The sequence below is a fragment of the Myotis daubentonii genome, chromosome 9 (assembly GCF_963259705.1).
Source record: "Myotis daubentonii chromosome 9, mMyoDau2.1, whole genome shotgun sequence".
Taxonomy (NCBI): domain Eukaryota; kingdom Metazoa; phylum Chordata; class Mammalia; order Chiroptera; family Vespertilionidae; genus Myotis; species Myotis daubentonii.
The window spans coordinates 81,560,668-81,585,589 of NC_081848.1; the positions used below are offsets into that span (position 1 = coordinate 81,560,668).

Genomic DNA, 24,922 nt, shown 5'->3' on the forward strand with positions numbered 1-24,922 from the left:
AGGTAGGTGCCCTTGACCAGGAATCGAATCCGTGACCCTTCAGTGCAAAGTTCTAACTATGGAGCCACACTGGCCAGGGCGAGGCTTATGGATTTTGAAGAAGAAAAGCCACAGAGGTGAAGCAGGGCAGACATTTGATCTGCTTTATTCGTATCCAGTGCCTAGAACGGGGTGCCTGGCCCGTTGCAGGCACCAGAAATGTGTGTTGAGTGAGTAAAGGCTGTGAATGACCGACTCTGCAGAAGTTATTGAGGACCGTGCGGAAGGTTTACAACGTGAACCTAAGTGCTATCCTAGCAGACATGTTGCCCCGCAGTTTTGTGTTTTCCTTCAACACTGTGTCCTGTCGAGCCGTCCCAGGACGCACAGAGCTACTTCGCGTTCCTAACGTCTGCCCGGTACAAAGAACTGCTCGGCTCTTTAGACCGACGCGCCTCTGTGCACATGCGTGCGGCTCTTCTCACGGGCAGAGCCGGGGAAGCAGCGCCAGGCACAGGGCAGGCACCCTGACGAGTGGCGGACACTGAGCGGCGTCCGCCCGGGGCGGCCGGGCACCGTCACGCCAGCAGCTTTTGGAAGAAGCACCGTTCCCTCACGTCTGGCCGACACGGCATCAGCTCAAGCGCCGTGACCGCCGAGGATGCCCGGACGCCTTCCGGACCACATCTCCCAGGATGCCCTGCGGCCCCTCGGCCACCTGGCTGCGTCGAGCGGAGTGACCAATCCCCGAGAAGCTCCGAAAGACGGCACCACCTCCACGCCTCACCTACCGCCCGGGGCACCCGGAGCGGCGACTACCACTCCCATCAGCCCCGGTGGACGGGCGCCGCTGGCCACCATTTCAAGGCTCCGCAGGGGTGGGCGAGGGCCCGGATCCCGCTTCCCGGCAGGCAGTGCGGCCGCGGGCGGAACTCCATTTCCCAGCAGCCTCCAGGCGGCGGGCGCCGCGGTGCCTTGTGTGGGATGTAAGCGCGGAGGTGGGCGCGGGGGACCGCAGCCAGGACTCTTCTTGGGATTTGGGGGGCTTGGCCAGGGGGTGCCTTTCGGAGGGACTCCAGGGCCCGGGGGTACGGGTGCAGAGAGGCACCGGGGCGGCCATTGGCGGTCCTCAGCGGGGTCCTCGGGGCGCACCCCTATAGGGGCCGCGGCTGCTGGGGCTGTGGGGGACGAGGAGGCCCTACAGCCTGGGCTGAGGGGGTCTCATCGACGCGGGAGCCGAGGGGCGGAGGGCGAAGGGGGCGGGGGGCAAGGGAGTGTGTGCGCGGGTGTGTGGCGGGAGGGGGCGGGGGGGTTGGAACCCTAGCGGAGCCTGGGCAGGGGCTCCCTGGCCGAGCCCGCGACTCTCCCCTCCCGGCTCGCCCGCAGGCCGAGGCCCGCCGCCATGGGGCTGAAGGCCGCCCAGAAGACGCTGTTCCCGCTGCGCTCGATCGACGACGTGGTGCGCCTGTTCGCCGCCGAGCTGGGCCGCGAGGAGCCGGACCTGGTGCTCCTCTCCTTGGTTCTGGGCTTCGTGGAACATTTCCTAGCTGTCAACCGCGTCATCCCCACCAACGTGCCCGAGCTCACCTTCCAGCCCAGCCCCGCGCCCGACCCTCCCGGCGGCCTCACCTACTTCCCCGTTGCCGACCTGTCCATCATCGCCGCGCTCTACGCTCGCTTCACCGCCCAGATCCGAGGTGCCGTCGACCTGTCTCTGTACCCCCGGGAGGGCGGCGTCTCCAGCCGAGAGCTGGTAAAGAAGGTCTCCGATGTCATCTGGAACAGCCTCAGCCGCTCCTACTTCAAGGATCGGGCCCATATCCAGTCCCTCTTCAGCTTCATCACAGGTTGGAGCCTCACAGGTGGCAGGGGCACGAGTGGGTCCTGTCCCATCTGACAGCTCGGCCTGCCTCTTGGCAATACATGGTGTACAGAGCCCTTTTGGGACCTATAAGCCTTCGGAGGTGGGGCAGGTGTTGATCCCCCCCTTTGCAGAGAGGGGACGTGAGGTGCCAGAGTCACACAAAATGGCAAGACTAGGACTAGACCCCGATCACTCGGCTCCAGATCCGTTAACCACCCTTTGCCCCGTCGGCACCCGCACCCCTGCGGGTGAGCACCTATAGGAGTCCTACAGCCCAGCCTGAGGCCCAGAGGGCAGCAGCAGATGGGGGGCGAGGAGCCAAAATCCGGCTACATTTGGGATGATTAAATGAAGTGTCTGTGAAAGCGATGGCTTAAGGCTCAGGGTTTGCAAAGATCTTTCTTTGCTCAAGCCCAGTTGACTAGCAGTCATGACCCGGAGTGCCGTGTTGGGAAGGAACCAGAGGCTGCTTCTGAGCTTAGCAGGAAAAGAGCGCAGAGATAAATTAGGAGTCCTTGCCAGTGGGTGTGTGAAAAAAGAGGACTTAGTCTCTCAGTCCTATTTTTGCCTATTCTGTTGTGACCCGAGAGGCACAATAAAATGAGGAAATCCTTAACATAAACATATAACGTGGTTGCGGAGAAAGAGAAGTGACAGGGTCCAAGGCTGGGTGAACTAGGAAGATCCAAGGAGGTCTGTTGTTGGGAGCGAGAGGCTTTGAACAATCAGAGGAGGGGATGGAGGAGTGATGGAGGAGGGTCTGAGGTTTGGGCACAGGCTGGGAGGCGAGGGTGGGAGGGAACATGGCCAATCAGTGCCTAGTACCCTTCCTCCAGCCAGAGCTCAGAGATTCCTCTTTCATTACCTCCCCCTTCCATAGGCACCAAACTGGACAGCTCCGGTGTGGCCTTTGCTGTGGTGGGGGCCTGCCAGGCTCTGGGTCTCCGGGATGTCCACCTGGCCCTGTCTGAGGACCACGCCTGGGTTGTGTTTGGGCCCAATGGAGAGCAGACAGCTGAGGTCACCTGGCATGGCAAGGGCAACGAGGACCGAAGGGGCCAGACAGTCAACGCGGGTGTGGCTGAGCGGGTATTGCCTCCTCCCCCTGCTCCCTTCACACTCCCAGCCCCAGCCACCCAAGGGGCTGTGCTTTCCTGAGCCCCTCTCCTTATCGCCACCTAAACATGTCAGGAAGGGGACACAGAAGGGCCCCTTTCCTGGCGGTCATTCCCTGGAGCAGGCACAGGTGGGGCATCATGAGCCATCTGGTCTTGTCCTCTCCCAAGAGCTGGCTGTACCTGAAAGGATCATACATGCGCTGTGACCGCAAGATGGAGGTGGCATTTATGGTGTGCGCCATCAACCCTTCCATTGACCTGCACACGGACTCCCTGGAGCTGCTGCAGCTGCAACAGGTATATGCCTGTGGGAACCTGGGCAGCTGCAGCAGGTGAGGTGTGGCCATGGGGCCCTGGGCAGGGGCACTTTTCCTCCCCCCTTTTTTTGGTTAATCCTCACATTGATTTTTAGAGAGAGTGGGAGGGTGGGGGAGGGACAGAGAGAAACATTGATGTGCAAGAGACACATGGATTGGTTGCCTCCCTCACTCCCCTTGATCAGGGCCAGGGAGCAAGTCTGCAACCAGGGTAAGTGCCCTTGACTGGAATTGAACCCGAGACCCTTCAGTCCCTGGGCGAACGCTCTATCCACTGAATCAAACTGGCTGGGGCTCAACTTCCCCTTTTGCAACATTGTTAACAATTCCTGGCGCAGTCTTCCCGGGCTCTGGGGGGAGTGGTGTTAAGACATGAAAGGACTCTGACTCCAGTAAGGGGCTGGTTTCTAAATTCTGGCCTTTTCTATCTGGTGGGAGATCCCTGCTGGTGTTGGACGCCACTCTGCCTGGTAGACTGAGGACTTCTCAACCCCCCCCCCCCAGCTCACATTTCTCTCTTTGGCCTGTAGAAACTGCTCTGGCTGCTCTATGACCTGGGACATCTGGAGAGGTTAGTAGGGGAAGTGGCCAGGCTGGGCCTTCAGGGCTGGGTGGCTAGGCGGAGCTGGACTCATGAACTTTTCCCAGGTACCCCATGGCGCTGGGGAACCTGGCAGATCTGGAGGAGCTGGAGCCCACCCCTGGCCGGCCAGACCCACTCACCCTTTACCACAAGGTGGGGATATCTCGGGAGGGTACAGAAGGGAGACCCAATAGTGGCTGGGGTTCCCTTCTACCTGGGAACTGGGAGGGGGCACATGAGAGAAGATCTTGGTGTGTATTGGGCATTACCACCCATTTTGTATTTACCATGTACATATTCAGTGCTGTCTGCCTCTCATTGTCCCTCCTGGAGTGTAACAGATGTCAGATGTGGGAGCATTGAGGAGGGATGTTAACTTGGTGGAGTGGAGGTAGAAGGGACATTGGGCTGGGCTTGGAAGGCTTTGGTGTTTGTGTAGGAGTGTGTGGGAAAGCCTGGGAAAGGGAATGCCCTGAGCTTGGAGGACGGACCCCTCCCCTTCCCTAGGCTTTGTTCTGCATTCTGGCCCAGGCCTCACCAGCAGCCTTGCAGACATGGAGGAGCAACTGGTAGAGCGGATGGCAGGGGGTAGAGGTGGAACTGGAGATGGGGCTCTGGGCTCTTGGCTATTTCGCATTCTGGGTGTGATCTGACGGGACATTCCTGCCAAACGGTACAGCTGGGGGTTGCCTCCCTGAGGGCCCTCTGCTCTATCCCTAGGGCATTGCCTCAGCCAAGACTTACTACCGGGATGAGCACATCTACCCCTACATGTACCTGGCTGGCTACCACTGTCGCAACCGCAATGTTCGTGAAGCCCTGCAGGCCTGGGCCGACACGGCCACTGTCATCCAGGAGTGAGGATCCTTCGCCCCGACCTGTCCCACTAGGGCCTTAGTCCATCCTTTCTTCCTCTTTTGCCCAATTTCCACTCATCCTTATCCAGGAGTGAGGCCTGGGTCCCAAGCCCCATCCCTTCCTCTAGTCTGGGCAGCCAAGGCTACCGTCACCCAGGAGATAGGGACCCCTAATGAGAGCCCCACGCCTTTCCCTCCCTCCCCTCGTAATTGCCAGCCACCATCATCCAGCAGCAAACCCTGCACCCCCTGCCCCATGCCCCCCTCCTCACTCTGACTCTGGGCTGATACAGACACCATGATTTCGGAGTGAGGACCCCAACCACTCACCCAGTCCCTAGATGATCAAAGGAAAAGAAGCCTGGGCTCCGTCCCCCCCCCCCCCCCCCCCCCCCCGGTCCCTGGGGTTCCCAGCATGATGGAGGCCCCACGGTGCCCTCCTGCTCCCACAGCTACAACTACTGCAGGGAAGATGAGGAAATCTACAAGGAGTTCTTTGAAGTAGCCAATGATGTCATCCCCAACCTGCTGAAGGAGGCAGCTAGCCTGCTGGAGGCTGGCGAGGAGCGGCCGGGGGAGCAGACCCAGGTGAAGGGCTCCCCCTGTGCCCACCTTCCCACCTGGCCAGGGCTCCGAGTCACAGGACATGGGACTGCTGCCCACGCGGGGCCTGAGTGAGGACGGTGGCCCAGCACTCAGCAGCCAGGGTTTGAGGGAGCTGAGGGTATCTTAGGGGTTTCTACCCGACTCCTTCCGGTAAATGGGGTGAAGCCCGTCTCTTTCATGCCAAGATTTCGTATTCAGTTGTAGGGGGTGGGATGGAGGTAAGGGGCGGTTCCCTCTTTTCTCTGAATCCTGGCTAAGAACTGGTTCTATAAAAGGAAGGCGGCTCTGAGAATTCTCCCGATGCTCACCTCTTACGGAGCCAGGACTCTGCTTAGATGAGCGGCTTGGCCTAGCCCTCATACAGGGTGTAAGGGTTCTGATCTGTGCCTCCTTTCCCCCTGCCCAGGGCACCCAGGGCCAGGGGTCTGCCCTCCAGGACCCAGAGTGCTTCGCCCATCTGCTCCGGTTCTACGATGGCATCTGCAAATGGGAGGAAGGCAGCCCCACGCCCGTGCTGCACGTGGGCTGGGCCACCTTCCTTGTGCAGTCCCTGGGGCGTTTCGAAGGACAGGTGAGGGGCAGCTGTGCAGGGGTCTGAGGAGGAGCCAGAGCCTGGGCGGCCCTGAGGGGATCTGCTCCTCTGGGTGCATGAGACCGGCCGCAACCTGCTGGCCGCTGGGGCCTGGGGTCCAGCCACTGGGTTGCAACCTTGCCCTCAGCTCGCTCTCCCTACCCGGCCCAGGTGCGGCAGAAGGTGCGGATAGTGAGCCGGGAGGCAGAGGCCGCAGAGGCCGAGGAGCCCTGGGGCGAGGAAGCCCGGGAAGGCCGGCGGCGAGGCCCGCGGCGGGAGTCCAAGCCCGAGGAGCCCCCGCCACCCAAGAAGCCGGCGCTGGACAAGGGCCCGGGCGCGGGGCAGGGCATGGCGCCGGGACCCCCCCGGAAGCCCCCAGGGACGGTCCTGAACAATGCCCGCGGCCCCGAAGGCGGCAGCACGGCTCCGGCGCCTGTGCCAGCCGCGTCGCCGCCGCCAGAGGGTCCGGTGCTCACTTTCCAGAGCGAGAAGATGAAGGGCATGAAGGAGCTGCTGGTGGCCACCAAGATCAACTCGAGCGCCATCAAGCTGCAGCTCACCGCGCAGTCGCAGGTGCAGATGAAGAAGCAGAAGGTGTCGACGCCCAGCGACTACACGCTCTCCTTCCTCAAGCGGCAGCGCAAGGGCCTCTGAGCGGCACCTCGGGGCTCGCAGCCGGTCCCCGCAGCCGGTCCGCAGTCCCCGCCGAGGCCCCGCCCAGCTCCCTCCGCCCCGGCCAATGGGGCCGCGGCCCGGCCTCCGGGCCCCACCCCTACCCGGAACCGGGCTCGGTCCGGACCCAGAGTCAGACTACCCCGCGCTCGCCATTGGAACATAGAACCCGTCCCCGGCCTCCCAGCTGGCGATGGAAGCTTCGCGGGGCCTCAGGCCGCAGCCTGGCCGGTGCGCTCTGGGTCCCCCTCGCCCGGGGCCGAAGTTTCACCCCGCAGTCCCGACGCGCAGGTCCCGCCTCCAGCCCGGGGACCTAGGACCCGACCCGGCTCGGAGAGCGTTCCCGCACTCAGAATTCTGTCCCTCGGAACCCAAGCCCCGACCCCACAGAATGAAGAAGGGGCGCTCCCAGGATTCGGAGCTCCCAGCTCCCTCCCTTCCGGCTCCCAGTCCGGGACTCGAACCCCTCCAGCCTGTGCATCCCGAGCGCCGCCCCTTCCCACCAACGGGCTCCAGATGAGAGCAGCCCCCCTTCCGACCCTCGGAACCCTCCCCCGGCCCGGCCGTCTCGGGGGCCCCGGGGGCATCTGCAGGGGCTTGCCAGTGGGTGGGGGAGCCTGACCTCTGTTTTGTACATAGATTTATTTTTCAGTTTCAAGGAAGATGAATACATTTTGTTAAAAAAAAGTACATGTCTCTTTCATTTGAGAATTGGGGGGTGGGGGTGGAGTGCCCTCTCTCTGCCTTCGGGCTCGCCTCCTGCAGGACGCAGGGACCGGCTCCGGGGCTTCCCCTTCCTGCCCAGGGCCTGTCCCGCGGGCGCCTCCTCCCGGCCGGGCGGAGGGGCATCCCCTGCCTGGCCCCGCCCCAGGCCCCGGCCCCGCCCCAGCGGCCTCCGAGCCACCGGCGCCCGCCCCGCCCCGCGCCGCCCCGCGCCGGCTCCGGCTCCGGCTCCGCAGCTCGCGTCCTCCCGCCCGCCGGCCCGCCGGCGCCGGGCCATGGCGCTGCTGCGGGACGTGTCGCTGCAGGACCCGCGGGACCGCTTCGAGCTGCTGCAGCGCGTGGGGTCCGGGACCTACGGCGACGTCTACAAGGTGCGCCGGCGGCTGGACGGGCGGGGGAGCGGCGAGGAGGTAGCCCGCTCCGCGCCCTGCGCGGGATCCGGCCCCCGGCCCCGCCCCCTCCTCATCCCGCTGCCCCCGCTGTCCCATTAGGCCCGCGACACCGTCACGTCCGAACTGGCCGCGGTCAAGATCGTCAAGCTGGACCCAGGTGAGGGCCGGGCCGGGCCTCCGCGCGGGAGGAAGGGCAGGGAGCCCGGCGCGCGGGGCGGAGAGTTGACACTTCGGAGGCCGCTGAGAGGCAGTCCCCGGGGGTGGTGTCCCCGGCACCTGTCTGGCCTGGAGGGAGGCAGAACTCAGGGGTCCTTGGAAGATGAGGGCGCTGAGTTAGGGCGCCGCCTCTGAGCTCCTCCCCCGCCCCCAATGCCCTGTGCTCCCCAGGGGACGACATCAGCTCCCTCCAGCAGGAGATCACTATCCTGCGTGAGTGCCACCACCCCAACGTGGTGGCCTACATTGGCAGCTATCTCAGGTGAGGCCGCGGCCCCTGCCCGCCCCAGGCAGCCCCGTGTGGCCCTGCCCTGTGCCCACCGGCGCTGTGTTCCCCCAGGAATGACCGCCTGTGGATCTGCATGGAGTTCTGCGGAGGGGGCTCCCTGCAGGAAATTTACCATGGTGCGGGCCAGGACGCCGGCCCCACAGGGCACGGGCTGCTGCTGCTGCTTTTCTTCCACAGTCTACGTCCCCCCCCTCACCCCCAACCTGTGGCAGGAGGGGAGAGCTGGGGCCCAAGGCTCCTCCTCGCTGGCTGTGTGACCTTGAGAGAAATAACTGCCTTTCCCTGGGCTCCGCGTCCCAGACGCCTGTGGCTTCCTGGAGGGAGGGTGGCCTGGGAGGGTCAGCATATCCCCCAGACCTCCATGCCAGCTCTTACCCTTCCCTTTCAGCCACTGGGCCCCTGGAGGAGCGGCAGATTGCCTACGTCTGCCGAGAGGCACTGAAGGTAGCTGGGCCCATAAGGCTGCTCACACCCCAGCGCCCAGGAGCTGTGGGCAGGGAGCCCAGCTGGCCAGTGTGGGGGGTGGAGTGCCTCAGGCAGGGCTGGCGTGAGGGGCGGTGGGTCCTGGGAGAAGGGGCCCCAACCCTGTTGCCGGAAGCAGCCCATTTCCCTCTTGGCTCAGTCACTTCCTGTTTGGGGAGAGGGGAGGAGGAAGCGGCTTGGGTGGGGGGCCCAGTCCTCAGAGAGGGCTCAGGAAAGGTGGGATGTTGCTGGGTAGCTGCTCTCAGGGGCTCTCCTTTGTCCCCAGGGGCTGCACCACTTGCATGCTCAGGGGAAGATCCACAGAGATATCAAGGTAGGGGTCTGGCCTTGGGCACTGGGGGAGGGAGGAGGGAGGAGGAGGCTCTCGGGAGCTCCAGATGGGATTCTCTCGTCTCCGTTCCTCCAGGGCGCCAACCTTCTCCTCACCCTCCAGGGAGATGTCAAGCTGGGTCAGTACCCCGGGGACACGATCAGGGTGAGGGTCTGTGGGAGCTGCGTTCAAGTGCTGGGTGTCCTTGGGCAAGTCACTTTCCAGCTTGGGCCTCAATCTCCCCATTGAGAAAAGCGGAAGAGTCTTCCCTCCCTACTACCAGCTGGATGTGGTTGGGTCTGCATGGAGTCCAACGTGTGGCCTGGCACTTGGTCAGCGACTGAAGGTGGTTGGCCCTTCCCAGGAGGGGGCCCCGGCCCTGGCCCCTGTAGCTGAACTTGGTCTGCCTGTTGTCTGAACCCGCCAGCTGCATCCTGAGTCTGAGCCTTAGAGGTGGGTGGGGCGTGGCAGCCAGAGGGCGGGCTCCAGGAGCTCTCTCTCCCTGCAGCTGACTTTGGGGTGTCGGGCGAGCTGACGGCATCTGTGGCTAAGAGGAGGTCTTTCATTGGGACTCCATACTGGTGAGGCTGCGTCTCGGGCTGAGGGGGTAGGGGCCCCAGGTGGGGCACCCGGCCATCCCATCTGTGACCCCACCTCTAGGATGGCCCCCGAGGTGGCCGCTGTGGAGCGCAAAGGTGGCTACAACGAGCTGTGTGACGTCTGGGCCCTGGGCATCACAGCAATTGAGCTGGGCGAGCTGCAGCCCCCTCTGTTCCACCTGCACCCCATGAGGTCAGTTGAACACTTGCCCCTTGCCTGGCCCCTGGGGCCCTGTTGACCCCCAGCTCCTGACCTTTTGCTGTCCATAGGGCCTTGATGCTCATGTCCAAGAGCAGCTTCCAGCCGCCCAAGCTGAGGGACAAGACTCGCTGGTGAGGCCCATGTTCCTTGCTGGGCCCCCCTTTTCAGTCAGTCCTCAGGGGAGCGGAGGAGCCATCTGCCAGCTCCCAGGGCGCAGCCTCAAGAGCCCTGCCCTCTGGTATTCTGCAGACCATCCGTGGGAGGGGCCCGGGGCGCATCTCGGGGCCATGGCTGGCGTGGACGGTGGTTGTTGATGGAGGAGCTTCCATGTCGCAACAGCAGTATTGCTCAGGCTGGCTGCCCCTGGCCTCGGGCTGGCCCTTTCCTGGGCAGGCCCAGCAGACTCCTCTGGAGTGGCAGCAGGGGGCAGTTGGCAGGATGCCCTGCCTGAGGGCTGACCTGGGTCTGGGGGCTCTTGTGCCCACTAGGACCCAGAATTTCCACCACTTCCTCAAGCTGGCCTTGACCAAGAACCCCAAGAAGAGGCCAACAGCAGAGAAGCTTCTACAGGTGAGAGGCAGGGGGTGGGGGCAGGGGCTCAATGCTTGAAAGCAGAGGCCTGGGGGCCAGAGACCAACCTGAGCCCCCCTCCATCCTCCAGCACCCATTCACAACGCAACAGCTCCCTCGGGCTCTCCTCACACAGCTGCTGGACAAGGCCAGCGACCCCCACCTGGGCGCCCTCTCCCCGGAGGACTGTGACCTGGAGGTGAGTGGGACTGGGGACGGGAGTCTGGGCCTGGCCTGGTTGTAGGGAGTGCGGAGGTGACATAGGCCACGGTCCCTGTAACTGGAATATTTCCAGCCTAAGGAGCTTCCCTCCAGGTGAGCCACCCACTAGGAATCTTCCCTGAGCCGGCCTTGCCTCCTGTACTGTCCCTTGGTGGGTGCCCGCCCTGGACCCAGGCTGACCGTGACCCTCGCTTGGCCATCTGCTCTCTGTGTGATCTTTGGCCAGTTATTTGCCTCTGTGTGCTGGCTTTCTCAATTATGGAGTGAAGGTGCCGTTTACTCTCACGATCATCTACAGAGTGTGTGTGTAAAGCACATTGGAGGTGGGGCGAGGTGCGTGCTGGGTGTGTGTCCACTGTTTGTGTTCCTTCTTAGACTTACGACATGTTTCCAGACACCATTCACTCCCGGGGTCAGCACGGCCAGGCTGAGAGGACCCCCTCAGAGATCCAGTGTAAGTCAGGGGAAGGGGCTGTGTGTGGATTTGGGGGGCATGTGTGTGGATTTTCTGGGGGGCTGTGTGTGGATTTGGGGGGCTGTGTGGATTTTCTGGGGGGCTGTGTGTGGATTTGGGTGGCTGTGTGTGGATTTTCTGGGGGGCTGTGTGTGGATTTTCTGGGGGGCTGTGTGTGGATTTTCTGGGGGGCTGGCTGTGTGAGTGGATTTGGTATGAGTGTGAGGGTAAGTCTTCATTCCCCCCTAATCTACGTACACTGGGCACCCCAGTTCACCAGGTGAAGTTTGGCGCCCCACGCAGGAAGGAAACAGACCCACTACCTGAGCCGGTGAGGCTGCTGTGCGGGAGGGGGCGCAGGGGTGGGCTGGGTGCTGTGCCGGAGGGCGAGCATCTCATCAAAGGGTCTTTGAATCGCTGGCCCTTGGGCCTGGGGAAGCTGTCCAAGCAGGTTTGTCCCGCCCAGGGACACGGGAGGCTGGGGCTCCTTCCAGGGCCCAGTCCGGGACACTCATCTGGAATGTGGCGAGGGGACCACACACGGCCAAGCCCCCACCCCTCCCTTTCAGCACAGTTCTCTCCGCCTCGATCTCTGCCTGTCACTGGCTGCCTGACTCACGTCTCTGCTGCCTCGCTGTCTCGTTATCAGCATCTCGTCACCCGCACAGTCTGTCTCTCTGCCCGGCTCTCTGCCGTCTCTGCCTCATTCTCCGCTGTCTGCCTCTTTCACAATCTCTTTGCCTCTCATTGTCTTCCTCTCTCTCTCACAAGCCTCTCACCTATTACCGTCTCACTTTCCACCTGTCTGTCTTCTCTCTCTCCCACAGCCTCTTGATCACCCTCTCACATTGCCTTTCTGTCTCTCTCCCCATCTTCCTGCCTCCGTTTCCCCACAGTGGGAAGAGGAGTGGACCCTGCTGGGCAAGGAGGAGCTGAGCGGGTGAGTGAGGGAGGGAAGCTGCCAGAGCGGGCGGGGGCGCAGGGAGGGCTGCACCTGACCTTCCCCTCCCTGCCAGGAGCCTGCTGCAGTCAGTCCAGGAGGCCCTGGAGGAAAGGTGAGGGCTGGGCCTGGAGGCGAGGGGCAGACAGTGGGCCCAGTCACAGCTCACACCTCATTTCCCTCTGATTTGCCCGCCTAGGAGCCTGACCATCCGGCCAGCCTTGGAACTCCAGGTGCGGGCGGAGGGAAGCTGGAGCCGGGGTGGGGACAGTGCTGTCGAGGGTGCAGCTGGGATGGGACCAGTTTACAAGGTGACCTGCTAACAGCTGGGCTGGGCCCCCGGACCCTCCCCCCAGGAGCTGGACTCTCCAGACGATGCCGTAGGAACCATCAAGCGGGCCCCCTTGGGGCCAGCCCCACATGAGCCTCCAGCTGAGGACTCTCTGTCCAGCCCCCCAGGTGAGTCCCAGGCTCGGGGGACCAGGAAGCAGGCCCGGGGCGGGGGGTGGGGGGCAGGAGAGGGCCTGGTGGGGGAGGCTGGGCCTGGACTGTACCCTGGGTCTGTGCTTGCAGGAACCCCACCCCGACCTCTCTCAGGCTCGGACAGCCCCCCGCCTCTCCCCACCGCCTGGGCCACCATGAAGCACCAGGAGGATCCTGAGGTGAGGGGGCCGCAGAGGGACTGGGGAGATGGGAGGCCACGGGGGCACATCGTCCTGACTCCGCCTTCCCTCCCAGAGATCGTCTTGCCATGGGCTGCCCCCGACCCCCAAGGTGCACGTAAGTGTCCGCCCGCCGCCCGCAGCCCCACCGCCCACTGCTCGGAGCTTCCTTACCAGCCTCTTGCCTCCCCCAGATGGGTGCCTGCTTCTCCAAGGTCTTCAATGGCTGCCCCCTGCGGATCCATGCTGCTGTCACCTGGATTCACCCCGGCACCCGGGGTAGGCCGGGGGCGGGCAGGAAGCAGGGGCCAGGGAATCCCCAGCTTGGGCCGGGGCTCCCGACTGACCTCTGACCCTGCACGCAAACTGCAGACCAGTTCCTGGTGGTGGGGGCCGAGGAAGGCATCTACACCCTCAACCTGCATGAACTGCACGAGGACACACTGGAGAAGGTGAGGCCGGGCTGGCTGCGGAGGGCGGAGGGCCTTGGGGGCCTGGGGTGCTGACCGCCTGTCCACCTGTCGCTCTGTGGCCCGCAGCTGATCTCACACCGCTGCGCCTGGCTCTACTGTGTGAATAATGTGCTGCTGTCACTCTCAGGTACACATTGGAGCAGGCGGAGGGGGGGGGCAGGCAGGGGGGCACCCTGCCCGCCAGCGCTCTGAGCCCCCCTCTCTCCTTGGCAGGGAAATCCGCGCACATCTGGTCCCACGACCTCCCGGGCCTGTTTGAGCAGCGGCGACTGCAGCAGCAGGTTCCCCTCTCCATCCCCACCAACCGCCTCACCCAGCGCATCATCCCCAGGTTGGGGACCCCGGGGGTGCAGGGGAGAGGCGCGTAGCGGGGAGGCAGAGGGGCAGAGCCAGAGTTGGACTCTAGCCGTGCTCGTCCCTGGGACCTTAGATCTCAGACCTGCTGTGATCTTAGACTTGTCACTTTGCCTCTCTGAGCCCGTTTCCTCATCTGTCAGTGTTGAGAGCCATCCCTCCCCTGACCCCAGGCCTGTTGGCAGGCAAGAAGGAAGTAGTGGATGTGAAATTGCTTTGCCGATTGTGGGAGCTGTGGTTCTGAGGACGTGGGGCAAACGTTTACTGAGCACTTAGTACGCGCTAGGACTAGGTCTTAGGCTGGGCTTGGAGACTACGATAAATGAGTCAGTCCTTGGGACTCAGTACCTGGTACTGAGCTGAACTGGGGGTGGGGGTGGGGGTGGGGAGGCTGGGAGGGGCCGGGAGGCCTCAGAGAGGGCAGGTGAGCTCATGGCGTTTGGAAGTGCACAGAGGTCTTCCCTGCAGAGGGAAGAGCAAGTGCGAATGCGGTTGGCCCGGGAAGTATGAGGTGTTGGGCCTTTGGGAGGCAGGTGGAGTGGCCTGAGAGGGAGCTGCACAGGTGGCAGGGGGCAGAGCTCCCTTCAATGACAGGCCCAGGATCTGAGCTCTGTCCAACGGGCAGCAGTGCTGTGAGCGTTTTAGAAGGACCCCTCTGTATGTCAGAGGGAGATGACCTAGAAGGGCCCTGTGGCCACAGTGAGGCCCTTGGCTTTGACTCAGAGCTGCCCGAGGGCCGCTGCGGAGCTGTGTGCGCCGAGTCTTCAGGGAATCGCTCCAGCTGTTGTGTTGAGAATAGAGCGGAGGGGATGAGGGTGGAAGCAGGAGACCTGTCAGGAGGCTGTTGAAAGAATCAGATGGGAGATGGCGGCTTGGGTTGGGGGAGCAGGGAAAGAAGTGATAAACGGTCGGATTCTGGCTTTAATTTGAAAGTTGAACCAACGGGATTTCCTGACAATTGGTGGATGGAAGAGAAAGAGGAGGCAAGGTTCTTGGCCGGGCAACGGAAGGATGGAGCTGTCAGCAGCTGTGGGTGGAGCAGAGCTCCATGTTTTCACACTGAGTTTGAGACATGCAAGCGGGACCTCTGTCAGCTGTTGGCTGAGCGAGGTGGAGGCTCGAGGGGGTGGCCGGGCTGTGGGTGTAGCTGTTGTTGTGACCAGGTGGTGGTGGACGCCTGTGGGCCAGGCGGGGAGGCCAGGCCAGTGGCTCCACAGCTGGGGAGATGCCCTGCCTGCAGCGGACTCGCGCCAGGACCACATCTGCAGCCCCGGCCTCGGGGCTTCCTGAGCTCAGTCCCCAAGCCAGCCTTTGCTTTGGCCCAGGACCTACAGGAAACAGGCCCATGAGAGCCCGTGTCACAGGCAGCTTGGGGTGTGTGTTTGGGACATCACAGAGTCCCAGTGTCCATTTCAGCTGTAAAGAGCGGAGAACCAGAATGGCTTTGGAGGAAAAAAATCAAACACAGAAACATCTGCTGAAGGCCAGTTGGGGAAGAGAGTGGGAGGAACAAGGGGACAGAGAGGAGTGGGGACAGCAGGCAGGCGTTGGCTTCCTCGGCGGGGCCCACATCCTGGCAGAGGGCGCAGACAGGGCTGGGGTCCCTGCGAGGCGGTGGCAGCACTGCTGATGTGTAGCCCTGTTCCCCAGAGAAAGATACAGGCTCAGCAAGTGCCTTAGGGGCTTAGGGGACAGACAGGAACCAAGGCAAGGACCCTGCTTCTTCCTGGGCACAAGGTGAGCCAGCACTGGCCGCCCAGGGCCGTGGACTCGGCGAAAACAGCCGGGGGCAGGCCTTTTGCCTTTCCTGCCAGTCTTCATCGCGGGCCCGTTGGCTCATCCATGACCCGGGTCCTGTGGCCGGGATGGGACGTGAGCACTGGCTGCCTAATGGAGCTGGAGCTGCATCGTCTCTTCGTTCATTTCTCCGTTTCCAGTGATTGGAAATAGGTGGGAAAGTAGTAACACGGGGTGATAACAGCTAGCCCTGTGTGAGTGCACGATAGGCCAGGCTCTGCTGTGTGAACCCACGGAATCCTCACTGGGACCCTACGAGGAGGGTGGCCCGTCATCCCATTCTACAGATGAGGAAATCGAGGCATGGGGAGGCGGTGACTTGCTCAGAGTCACACAGTTAGAGGTAATCCTGAGATCTGAACCCCTGGACTGGACGGACACTCCAGGCTGTAGAGGTGGGTGCTGCAGCCATGAGACCAGTTTCCGCCCTCTGCCTCTCACAGCTGTGGTTCACAGCAAGTCGCTGTGCCTCTCTGAGGCCCGGGTCTCTTCCCTGTAAGGCAGAGAAGATGACATACCCACCTCTTGGGGCTCTGTCGGGCCTCACCTATGATGTGTGCCCTGGTTGTCACCCCTACAGGCGCTTTGCCCTGTCCACCAAGATTCCTGACACCAAAGGCTGCCTGCAGTGTCGTGTGGGTAAGAGCTGGGCTGGACGGACCAGGGCGGGGTTTGGGTGCGGGCCCAGCCATGCCCACCGTCTGCCCCTCTTGCAGTGCGGAACCCCTACACGAGCAGCACCTTCCTGCTGGCCGCCCTGCCCGCCAGCCTGCTCCTGCTGCAGTGGTACGAGCCGCTACAGAAGTTCCTGCTGCTGAAGGTGTGGGGCGGGGGGGTGGGGAGACAGGATGAGGAGGGGGAGGCCAAGGGGACCCTCCAGCAGGGGACAGGGCGGCTTGGGGAAGAAATGAAGACCCGAGCACCCTTGCTGCCCCCAGAACTTCTCCAGCCCCTTGCCCAGCCCAGGAGGGATGCTGGAGCCGCTGGTCCTGGATGGGAAGGAGCTACCGCAGGTGTGTGTGGGGGCTGAGGGCCCTGAGGGGCCTGGCTGCCGTGTCCTGTTCCATGTGCTGCCCCTGGAGGCCGGCCTGACACCTGATGTGCTCATACCACCTGGTAAGCGGGAGGGCTGGGCGGGTGTGTGTGTGTGTGTGTGTGTGCGCGCGCGCGCGCGCGTGTCCACGGAAACCTGAGGGTCCTGAGCGCCCAGCCTTCCTGCAGCTGGGCTCCCTAAAAGATGGCCTTACCAGTGGTTCTCAACCTTCTGGCCCTTTAAATACAGTTCCTCATGTTGTGACCCAACCATAACATTATTCTCGTTGCTACTTCGTAACTGTCATGTTGCTACTGTTATGAATCGTCATGTAAACATCTGATATACAGGATGGTCTTAGGCGACCCCTGTGAAAGGGTCGTTCGACCGCCAAAGGGGTCGCGACCCACAGGTTGAGAACCGCTGCCTTTGACCAAAGGGCTTGGCAGCTAAGAAAAAACAGACCAACGCTGCAGGCGCTGCAGGCACAGACCAGCCGGGCAAGTTGGCTCAGAGGCTCCATTCTGAGCAAGGAGGCAGGACACGTGGTGTGGGGGCAGCTCCGGGGAGCAGAGTGGGTGGCAGTGGGCAGAGGAGGAGGAAGGTGCCCCGAACGGAGGCCCTGCTGTGTCCCAGGCTCCGAGCCAGGCTCTAACGCACAGGATTTCATTCTCGATCCCCACAACGGCCCTGCAAGGTTGGCATCTTCATGCCTGTGTTACGGGCGAGGAGACCGAGGCTCAGAGATTCAAGGTCACACAGCAACTGAGTCCCAGAGCCTGGTCCTCCTGACTCCGGAGCCCACCCTCCCCGCTCCCCGGGCTCCCCACTGCCTCTGAGCCTCGGTTCCCCAGCTGTGCAGGGAGGTGAGGATCCTGACCTCCCAGGCTGTACGAATGAACTGCACTTGTGGCCAAGGGCTGCCTGAGACTGTCCCCCATGTCCTCCAGGGGCCACGGCAGGGTCGGTGGCTCATGTCTCCCTTCTCTGCCTGTAGAGGGGCTCCCAGGCTCGGCCCAGCAGGTGGTCCAGGTGGACAGGGACACGGTTCTCGTCTGCTTTGACCGTGAGTGCCCTGGGGTTAGGGCTTCGGACAGGGGCGGCGGGGTGGTGAGGGAGGCCAACCGGGTCACCTCCCCCGAAGGGAGCCACCCCAGCCCCGCCCACCTGCCCTCTCCCTGTGCAGGCTGCGTGAGGATTGTCAACCTGCTGGGTGAGCCTACGGCCACCCTGGCTCCTGTGCTGACCTTTGACTTCCCCATTGAGACTGTGGGTGAGTGAGCCAGACAAGGTGGGGGCTGGAGCACCCCAGGCCGTTCAGCTGGCAGCAGGGCAAGGAGTCAGGTCCCCTGGCCCCTCATAAGGGTCGTCCTGGTCACCTGCGGTCCTCGAGGACCCCTCTGCCCGGGGAAGCCCCCGCCTTCAGGGCAGGCCCAGGGCTGATGGCAGCCCGGCCCCTCCCAGTGTGTCTGCAGGACAGCGTGCTGGCCTTCTGGAGCCACGGAATGCAAGGCCGCAGCCTGGACACCAACGAGGTGAGTGGGACTCAGGAACCGAACCTGGCTGCCCTTGGCCCAGTTGTGTCCACCTCTTCGGAGAGGACCCGCCGGAGTGGCCTCAGTGTCCCTTTTCTTCCCAGGTGACCCAGGAGATCACAGATGAGACGAGGGTCTTCCGAGTGCTTGGGGCCCACAGGTAGGACATGGCGCTTGGCCTCCCATTCAGAGGCCCCTGAGGCCAGGTGGCCGTGCCCACGGGTCTTCTGCCCGGCTCACCTCCGCTTCTCTCGCCTCCAGGGACATCATCCTGGAGAGCATTCCCACCGACAACCCGGGGGCTCACAGCAACCTCTACATCCTCACCGGCCATCAGAGCAGCTACTGAGCAGTGCAGGCCTAGCCAGTGGCACCCCCCCCCCCATGCCTTAGCTGCAGTCCATTAGACAGAGGGGCCCCTCCGAGGTCAGCGGAGCCCAGGCCCCCAGCTCTGCTGGGCTGAAGGGCAGAAGTAATCCTGAGAAGTTTGGGGGCTGCGGAGGGGAGGAGCACCCTTCCCTCACCCCTGCAATAACTGGACCAGAGGAAGCTGCTGTCACCTCCCCGCCCCTCCACCCCCCCAGCAGCCCAGGTCCTAGTGCCGGTGGCAGAGGCCCTGGGTCGGGTGGGGGCAGGCCCTGGACGATCCATTCCATGTTGTTCCACATTTCCTTTCCATTCTTCCTGCCGAGAGCCTGCCCCTGCCCCCTGTCCTGGGAACATAATATTTAAAAGAGAGAACTATATTGGTATTAAAGCTGGTTTGACTTTATTCCACTGGTCCTTGTGGGTCAGGGGGACCTAAGCCATGGCCTCACTTCCCTCCTCCTCCTCTCTCCCTCCAGCACGTCTTTCTGTGGCACCAGGTGCTGGGGGTGCACCATGGAAGGGCAGGCCGCCAGTGCTGTGGTGGCTCCCTCATGGGTGTGCAGGCATCAGTGACGGGGAGGCCAGTGTTCCCGCCGGGCCTCTCGGGCACTGTCTCTCTGGGCTCCCTTGCTCAGGATGAGCCCTCAGCTCTGCAGTGTGACCTTTGCAGTGTGACTCTCATCTGGGCAGCCCTGCCCCATGTAGGCTCTCACCAGGCAGCCAGGGGCCGGGAGGGGCCAGCCGAGGGCTGCCCCACCCAGCCCCGGGGAGGCCTATGGAGCCAGCCTGCCGTGACCTGCATTTCCTGCCCAGGCCTGGGGCTGCCTCCCTGCCTCCCACCTGTTGCCTGGGTATCGTGTGCTTGGTCAGGCCAGACCGACGGAGTGTGGGCACCATCATCAAGCCAGACTTTGGTGAGATTAGCCAGTGTCCATTAACAAGTATTGCCAGAGGGCCCTCTTAGTGCCAGGCCCTGGGCTCACAGAGGGCCCACCACCAACTGGGGACCAGCCCCCATGAAGGGGGCTGTCCTTGCTGGAGCCTGCATCTCGAGGGCACACCCACCACCCATGGCTGACCTGTGCTTTGCATTGTCCTTCTCCCCCATTTCCCTCTTAAGGGCTCCCTACCCTGGGAGCCTCCTGTTGCCCCAGGCACTGACCAGAGAGCCTTTGGGCCAGTGCAGCCAAGAGGCAGGATGGCAGCTGGCCTTGCAGGAGGGTGGTGCAAGGCAGAACCAGGGCTGCAGCGGGTGGGGGGCCCTGGCTCTGGGAGGAGAGCTGGAGTTTGGCCCCACCATGTCCCTTCTGATATTGAAGGCAAGTGTTTAAATAAGAACTTCTCTACACCTGGTGGGCTGTTGGGAGGTATTTGATGAGTGAGTGGTGGGTAGATGGCAGCTTGTGTGAAGAGCCTATAGCAGCCCAGTCCCGACAGCCCTTGGCAGGGGCCCTGGCAATCCCATGGCTGTCACAGTGTCCCCCTGTCCACACTCCAGCAGAGCCCTTGCTGCTCTGACTCCTAGTGACGGGGTTTCTCAGCTGAAGTGGGGAGTCAGCCCTGTGCACTGGGCGCGCTCGCCTGTGTTCTCTGATCGCCAAAGGGCGAGTTCAGAAGGTGGAGAGCATCTCAGGCCGAACAGGGGGTGAGAGGGCTGTGCTTCCTGACTTTCCATTTCCCAGATTTCCTGGTGGAGGTGGAGGGTTAGCTGAGGAGCCAGTAGTGGAGGTGAGAGCCCCGTCAGCAGAGGCTCCTGACCTCAGGTGCCCAGGGAGGACGGATCTGCCCCCAGAGCACCAAGCGGCAGACAGTACCACCTCATGGCAGGTCTCCCCAGTCCTGGGCTGCCAGCCTGGTCTGAAAAGGGGAGGTGGTTGGGGACTCTCGGAGCCTAATGTGCCAAAGAGGGGGTCTGGGAAAAGCTAGCACTCTGATAAAATATCTGCTGATGGCAAAGGCTGGCCACAAGCCAGAGAAAGACCAAGAAGCCAGGAAATATGGCTGAAAGACTAAAACTGTAGCCAGCTCGGCCTCCTCCTCCCTGTAACACCACAGCAGCACCGCCACTGCTCGCACTGCCCGCCGACATCTGCATGGTGCCCTGGGCTGGTGCTCGGTCGGGTGGGTGTTCTCACGCACTGCAGGTTCCATTCCCAGTCAGGGCATTTCTCGCTCCCTCTACTTTCTTTCTAAAAATCAATAAAAATACTTAAAATAAAAAAAAATAAAAAAAATCTGTCCTGGAGAGCTTTCCATGATCAGTGCCTCCCCCTCCCCCCCCCTTTTTTAATAGACAGTGGTATTCCATTACAGAGGTTTCCCATAACGCGTGAATTTACTGTAATTAGATCCCCACTGATGGGAATTTGTTTCTACTATTTTGGAATTAAAAACGATGCTGCAATAAATATGCCAGGTCCCACTGGCATCGCCAAGTGTCCATGAGGACAAACCCCTGGAGGGGCACGGCAGGGTGCCCTCCCTGGGCAGGAGCCTCTGGGAGGGTCGGATCCGCCGCTCAGCCATCCACGGGTGAGTGCAGAGGTGTGGGCGGCCCAGGCGTCCAGGTAGCCGGCCATACACCAGCCTAGTGAGGGTCAAGAGGAGAGGTGACAACCAGAAAGTGGCCACGCTCACTGTGCCACGCCCAGCACCTGGCCACTGCCTGGCGCATGCTCTCCTCGGAAGGAATGAGCGTGTTGTGAAGAGGGCCCTGGAGTCAGGCCCCTGGACGGGGTGAGCTTGCTGAGCCGTGTCTTCCTGGGTGTGTCAGACCTAAGTCTGCCTGCAGGGCTGTCAGGAGTATTGAAAGCACCCTAGGACACAAAACGCAACAACACAGGTGCATCTTAGAGATGTATTAAAACAACAGATTGCATAGAACTACATACAGTATTACAGTAAAACTACACTATGTATTGTTTGGTGATACACATGTGATAAAACTCCACTAGGAGGTCAGAAGAAGAAAAAGCACAAAATGCAAAATGCTGATCCCTGTGAGGGGAGCGAGGGTGGGTAAGAGGACCCCAGGAGTTTGCAGAAGGTATTGGTGATACCTTGGCACTCAGGCTGGGTGGCAGCTTCACGGTGCTCCATTTATAACTCCGTTTCTAGCTCACCTAAGGCGCACACATCCTTTTGCATGTATCAAATCCTATGTAATAAAAGATTAGGTTGAAATGTTTTAAAGTAATCACACAAAAATTAAAGCCCTATAATGGTTTAAAAAACGCAAACAAAAGCCAAGATAATCCTTCCCTAGATAAGGACCTCAAGTGGAGATGATGAAATGGTGGGCAGGTCTTCCCCAGTAATTGCTTCCTCCTATTGTTTCCTTTAAAAACCAGCTTGATGGAGGACTAATCGGCATCCAATAAACTGCAAATATTAAAATGTACTGTTTGATGACTTCAACACAAATACACCGCACCCGTGAAACCATTACCACAACCAAGGTAAACATCTCCATCACCCCCAAAAGCTTCCTCGGCCTCCTTTAGTCACACCCTCCTGCTCTGCACCTCCCCATCCCCGACTAACCACTGGTCTGCTTGCTGTCAATAGAGATGGATTTGAATTTTTCGGAATTTATATACATAGAATCATACACTATGTACCATGTTCCTCTCTGGCTTCTTTCACTAAGCACAATTATTTTGAGTTTCATCCATGTTGCTGCATGTATTAATTAATAGCCATTCCTTTTTATTGCTAAGTAGTATTCCACCGTATGGGGATATACCAGTCTGTTTAGCTCGTCACCTGGTGAACATTTGGGCAGTTTCCAGGTTGGGATTGTTACAAATAAAGCGGCTCTCAACATTCATGAACCTGAATGTGTGTGGCTATGGACAGAACAGGGGCACTGCAATAAATCTAACGGAAAGTAACCCCACAGGGTGATCTGATCAATTCTAATCGGGCAGGTCATGGTGGGCAGTCGCCCCCCGGGTCATAAGCCAGCCCTGTCCACTGTTCTTGTGCATTTAGGGTAACACACCCTGAAATGCTAGAGGTAATCCGCAGACCCCTCAGAGGTGTGACCACCCTCAAGGGAGCACCTTTTTTGTCCAGTACGTTGTCAATTTGGCTCAAATAAAACTCAAACTCTCATACTGGTTTGGACATGTTTACATGGACAATATTTTTTTTTTACATGGACAATATTTTGTATAAGTACCGCGCGCTAACCGATTGCGCCACTGGAGCTCCAACATCGACAATATTTTGGAATGGAAGGACTGGATTATATGGTAGGTGTGTTTAACTTTTTAAAAAATATGTTTTAATTAATTTCAGAGAGGAACGGAGAGGGAGAGAAACATCGATGATCATTGATCGATTGCCTCCTACATGACCCCTCCTGGGAATGGAGCCTGAAACCCAGGCATGTGCCCTTGACCGGAATCGAACTGTGACCTCCCATTCATAGGTTGATGCTCAATCACGGAGCAACATGTGAGCAACAGGGCATGCCTTACATTTTTAGAGCATGAAGCACATTTTGAAAACATATTGGGTCATTAAAAACGTATTGGATAACTTTCAGGTTCCTGTTTCCCTCTCCAGCATTATCACTGATAACGTGTGCTGGGTATCCTTCCATAGCTTTCTCTATAATCATATAACCATATGCAAACATACACACATATATATGAGGTTTGTTTTACAAAAAGAAAATCATGTAATGTAGTATATTTACCTGCTGCTTTTCTCATTTAAAAACAAAACAGCCCTAGCCAGTTTGGCTCAGTGGATAGAGCGTTGACCTGCAGACTGTAGGGTACTGGGTTCGATTCCAGTCAAGGGCACGTACCTTGGTTGTAGGCTCCACCCCTGACCAGGCCCTGATCCAGGCTCATGCAGGAGGCAACCAATTGATGTGTTTCTTTCACATCCATATTTCTGTCTTTCCCTCTCTCTTCCACTCGCTAAAAAAATCAATGGGAAAATATCCTTGCTTGAGGATTAAAAAAATAAAATTTTGCCGAAACCGGTTTGGCTCAGTGGATAGAGCGTCAGCCTGCGGACTGAGAGGTCCCGGGTTCGATTCCGGTCAAGGGCATGTACCTGGGTTGCGGGCACATCCCTGGTGGGGGATGTGCAAGAGGCAGCTGATCGATGTTTCTCTCTCGTCGATGTTTCTAACTCTATCTCTCTCCCTTCCTCTCTGTGAAAAATCAATAAAATATATTTTTAAAAAAATAAATAAAATAAAATTTAAAAAATAATCCTTATGTCAAAGTGACACATTTTATTTATTTATGTATTTATTTATTTAAGATATGTTTTTATTGATTTCAGAGAGGGAGAGGGAGAAATAGAAACATCAATGATGAGAGAGAATCATTGATCGGCTGCCTCCTGCACACACACACCCTACTAGGGATTGAGCCTAAAACTCAGGCATGTACCCTTGATGGGAATCGAACCTGGGACCCTTCAGTCTACAGGCCGACATTCTATCCACTGAGTCAAACTGGCTAGGGCAAAAAATAGTATTAAACAAAAAACCCCCACCACAGCCTGGCTGAGTAGGTCAATTGGTTGGAATCTCGTCTCATACACCAAAAGGTTGCGGATTTGATACCTGGTCAGGGCACATGCCTAGAATGTGGGTTGGGTCCTGGGTCAGGCCATGTACGGGATAAAACCAACTGATGCTTCTCATATCAATGTTTCTCTCTCTCTCTCAAATCAATAAAAACGTATCTTCAGGTAAGGAGTTTTTAAAAAATGAATTCTGCTTTAAAACCAAAACCAAACAAACAAAACCCCAGCACATTAGTCCTTCTAGGTCAGGTGGTATGGGGTTAACAGCTTTTCAAGGCTGCCTAATTCCAGATTATGGATATTTCTTTTTCTTTTTTTAAAATATATTTTATTGATTTTTTACAGAGAGGAAGGGAGAGAGATAGAGAGTTAGAAACATCGATGAGAGAGAAACATCGATCAGCTGCCTCCTGCACATCTCCCACTGGGGATATGCCCGCAACCCAGGTACATGCCCTTGCCCGGAATCGAACCTGGGACCCTTCAGTCCGCAGGCTGACGCTCCACCCACTGAGCCACACCGGTTTCGGCAGATTATGGATATTTCAATTTGTTGACCCATTCACACATATATCTTTTTGTTTGTTTGTTTTTTAAATCCTCACCCAAGGATACTTTTCCATTGATGTTTAGAGAGAGTGGAAGAGAGAGGGAAAGACAGAGAGAAATATCAATGTGAGAGAAACACATTGATTAGTTGCCTCCTGCACGAGCTCTGACCAGGGCCGAGGCTGGGGAGGAGCCTACAGCCAAGGTACATATATGCCCTTGATCTGAATCAAACCCGGGACCCTTCGGTCCGTAGTTCAATGCTCTATCCACTGAGCCAAACCAGCTAGGGCCACAATATACCTTTTTAATATATTTTTATTGATTTCAGACAGGAAGGGAGATGGAGAGACAGAAACATCAATGATGAGAGACTCATTGATCGGCTGCCTCCTGCACGTCCCCCACTGGGGATGGAGCCCACAACCCAGGTATGTGCCCTGACGGGAAATCAAACAGTGACCTTCTGGTTCACAGGTTGACACTCAACCTCTGAGCCACACTGGGTTGACAACCACTCACATATTTTAAAAAAATAATAAAAAATATATATTGATTTCAGAGAGAGGAAGGGAGAGGGAGAGAAAGATAGAAACATCAATTTGATGACTATCATTGATTGGCTGC

The 24,922-nt window shown here is 59.5% G+C and overlaps 2 protein-coding genes across 4 annotated transcripts; both read left to right on the forward strand.

Moving 5' to 3' along the window:
• Nucleotides 1-778: 778 nt before the first annotated feature.
• On the forward strand, nt 779-7,252 carry MEN1 (menin 1). Of its 2 annotated transcripts, none has more exons than XM_059710202.1 (10): nt 779-977; nt 1,366-1,826; nt 2,724-2,932; nt 3,130-3,258; nt 3,809-3,849; nt 3,927-4,014; nt 4,582-4,718; nt 5,171-5,306; nt 5,731-5,895; nt 6,067-7,252. In XM_059710202.1, exons 2-10 carry the CDS (start codon nt 1,382-1,384, stop codon nt 6,547-6,549), a joined length of 1,833 nt encoding a protein of 610 aa, XP_059566185.1. In that variant the 5' UTR covers nt 779-977; nt 1,366-1,381; the 3' UTR covers nt 6,550-7,252. The 2 variants fall into 2 exon arrangements, with proteins under 2 accessions (XP_059566185.1, XP_059566184.1); XM_059710201.1 differs by having other exon boundaries at nt 779-965.
• A 217-nt stretch (nt 7,253-7,469) lies between these two features.
• On the forward strand, nt 7,470-18,593 carry MAP4K2 (mitogen-activated protein kinase kinase kinase kinase 2). 2 transcript variants are annotated; one of them, XM_059710188.1, is made up of 32 exons: nt 7,470-7,661; nt 7,782-7,839; nt 8,070-8,160; nt 8,239-8,303; nt 8,576-8,631; nt 8,936-8,983; nt 9,077-9,119; nt 9,489-9,561; nt 9,641-9,772; nt 9,850-9,912; nt 10,270-10,351; nt 10,443-10,550; nt 10,949-11,027; nt 11,300-11,358; nt 11,855-11,967; nt 12,044-12,082; nt 12,167-12,200; nt 12,324-12,426; nt 12,541-12,629; nt 12,706-12,747; nt 12,824-12,908; nt 13,002-13,081; nt 13,169-13,229; nt 13,316-13,433; nt 15,834-15,892; nt 15,970-16,073; nt 16,192-16,369; nt 17,284-17,352; nt 17,473-17,559; nt 17,751-17,821; nt 17,926-17,981; nt 18,083-18,593. In XM_059710188.1, exons 1-32 carry the CDS (start codon nt 7,566-7,568, stop codon nt 18,168-18,170), a joined length of 2,529 nt encoding a protein of 842 aa, XP_059566171.1. In that variant the 5' UTR covers nt 7,470-7,565; the 3' UTR covers nt 18,171-18,593. The 2 variants fall into 2 exon arrangements, with proteins under 2 accessions (XP_059566171.1, XP_059566172.1); XM_059710189.1 differs by having other exon boundaries at nt 7,471-7,661; nt 11,924-11,967.
• The last annotated feature ends 6,329 nt before the right edge of the window (nt 18,594-24,922 follow it).

Coding starts and splice junctions, on each gene's coding strand:
- MEN1 (XM_059710201.1), top strand. Junction 3,259..3,808: donor AGCTGCTGCAGCTGCAACAG/GTATATGCCTGT, acceptor TTTGGCCTGTAG/AAACTGCTCTGGCTGCTCTA. Junction 5,307..5,730: donor GGCCGGGGGAGCAGACCCAG/GTGAAGGGCTCC, acceptor CCCCCTGCCCAG/GGCACCCAGGGCCAGGGGTC.
- MAP4K2 (XM_059710188.1), top strand. CDS start 7,566: ATGGCGCTGCTGCGGGACGTGTCGCTGCAGGACCCGCGGGACCGCTTC. Junction 12,630..12,705: donor AGCACCAGGAGGATCCTGAG/GTGAGGGGGCCG, acceptor CTTCCCTCCCAG/AGATCGTCTTGCCATGGGCT. Junction 17,822..17,925: donor GCAGCCTGGACACCAACGAG/GTGAGTGGGACT, acceptor TTTTCTTCCCAG/GTGACCCAGGAGATCACAGA.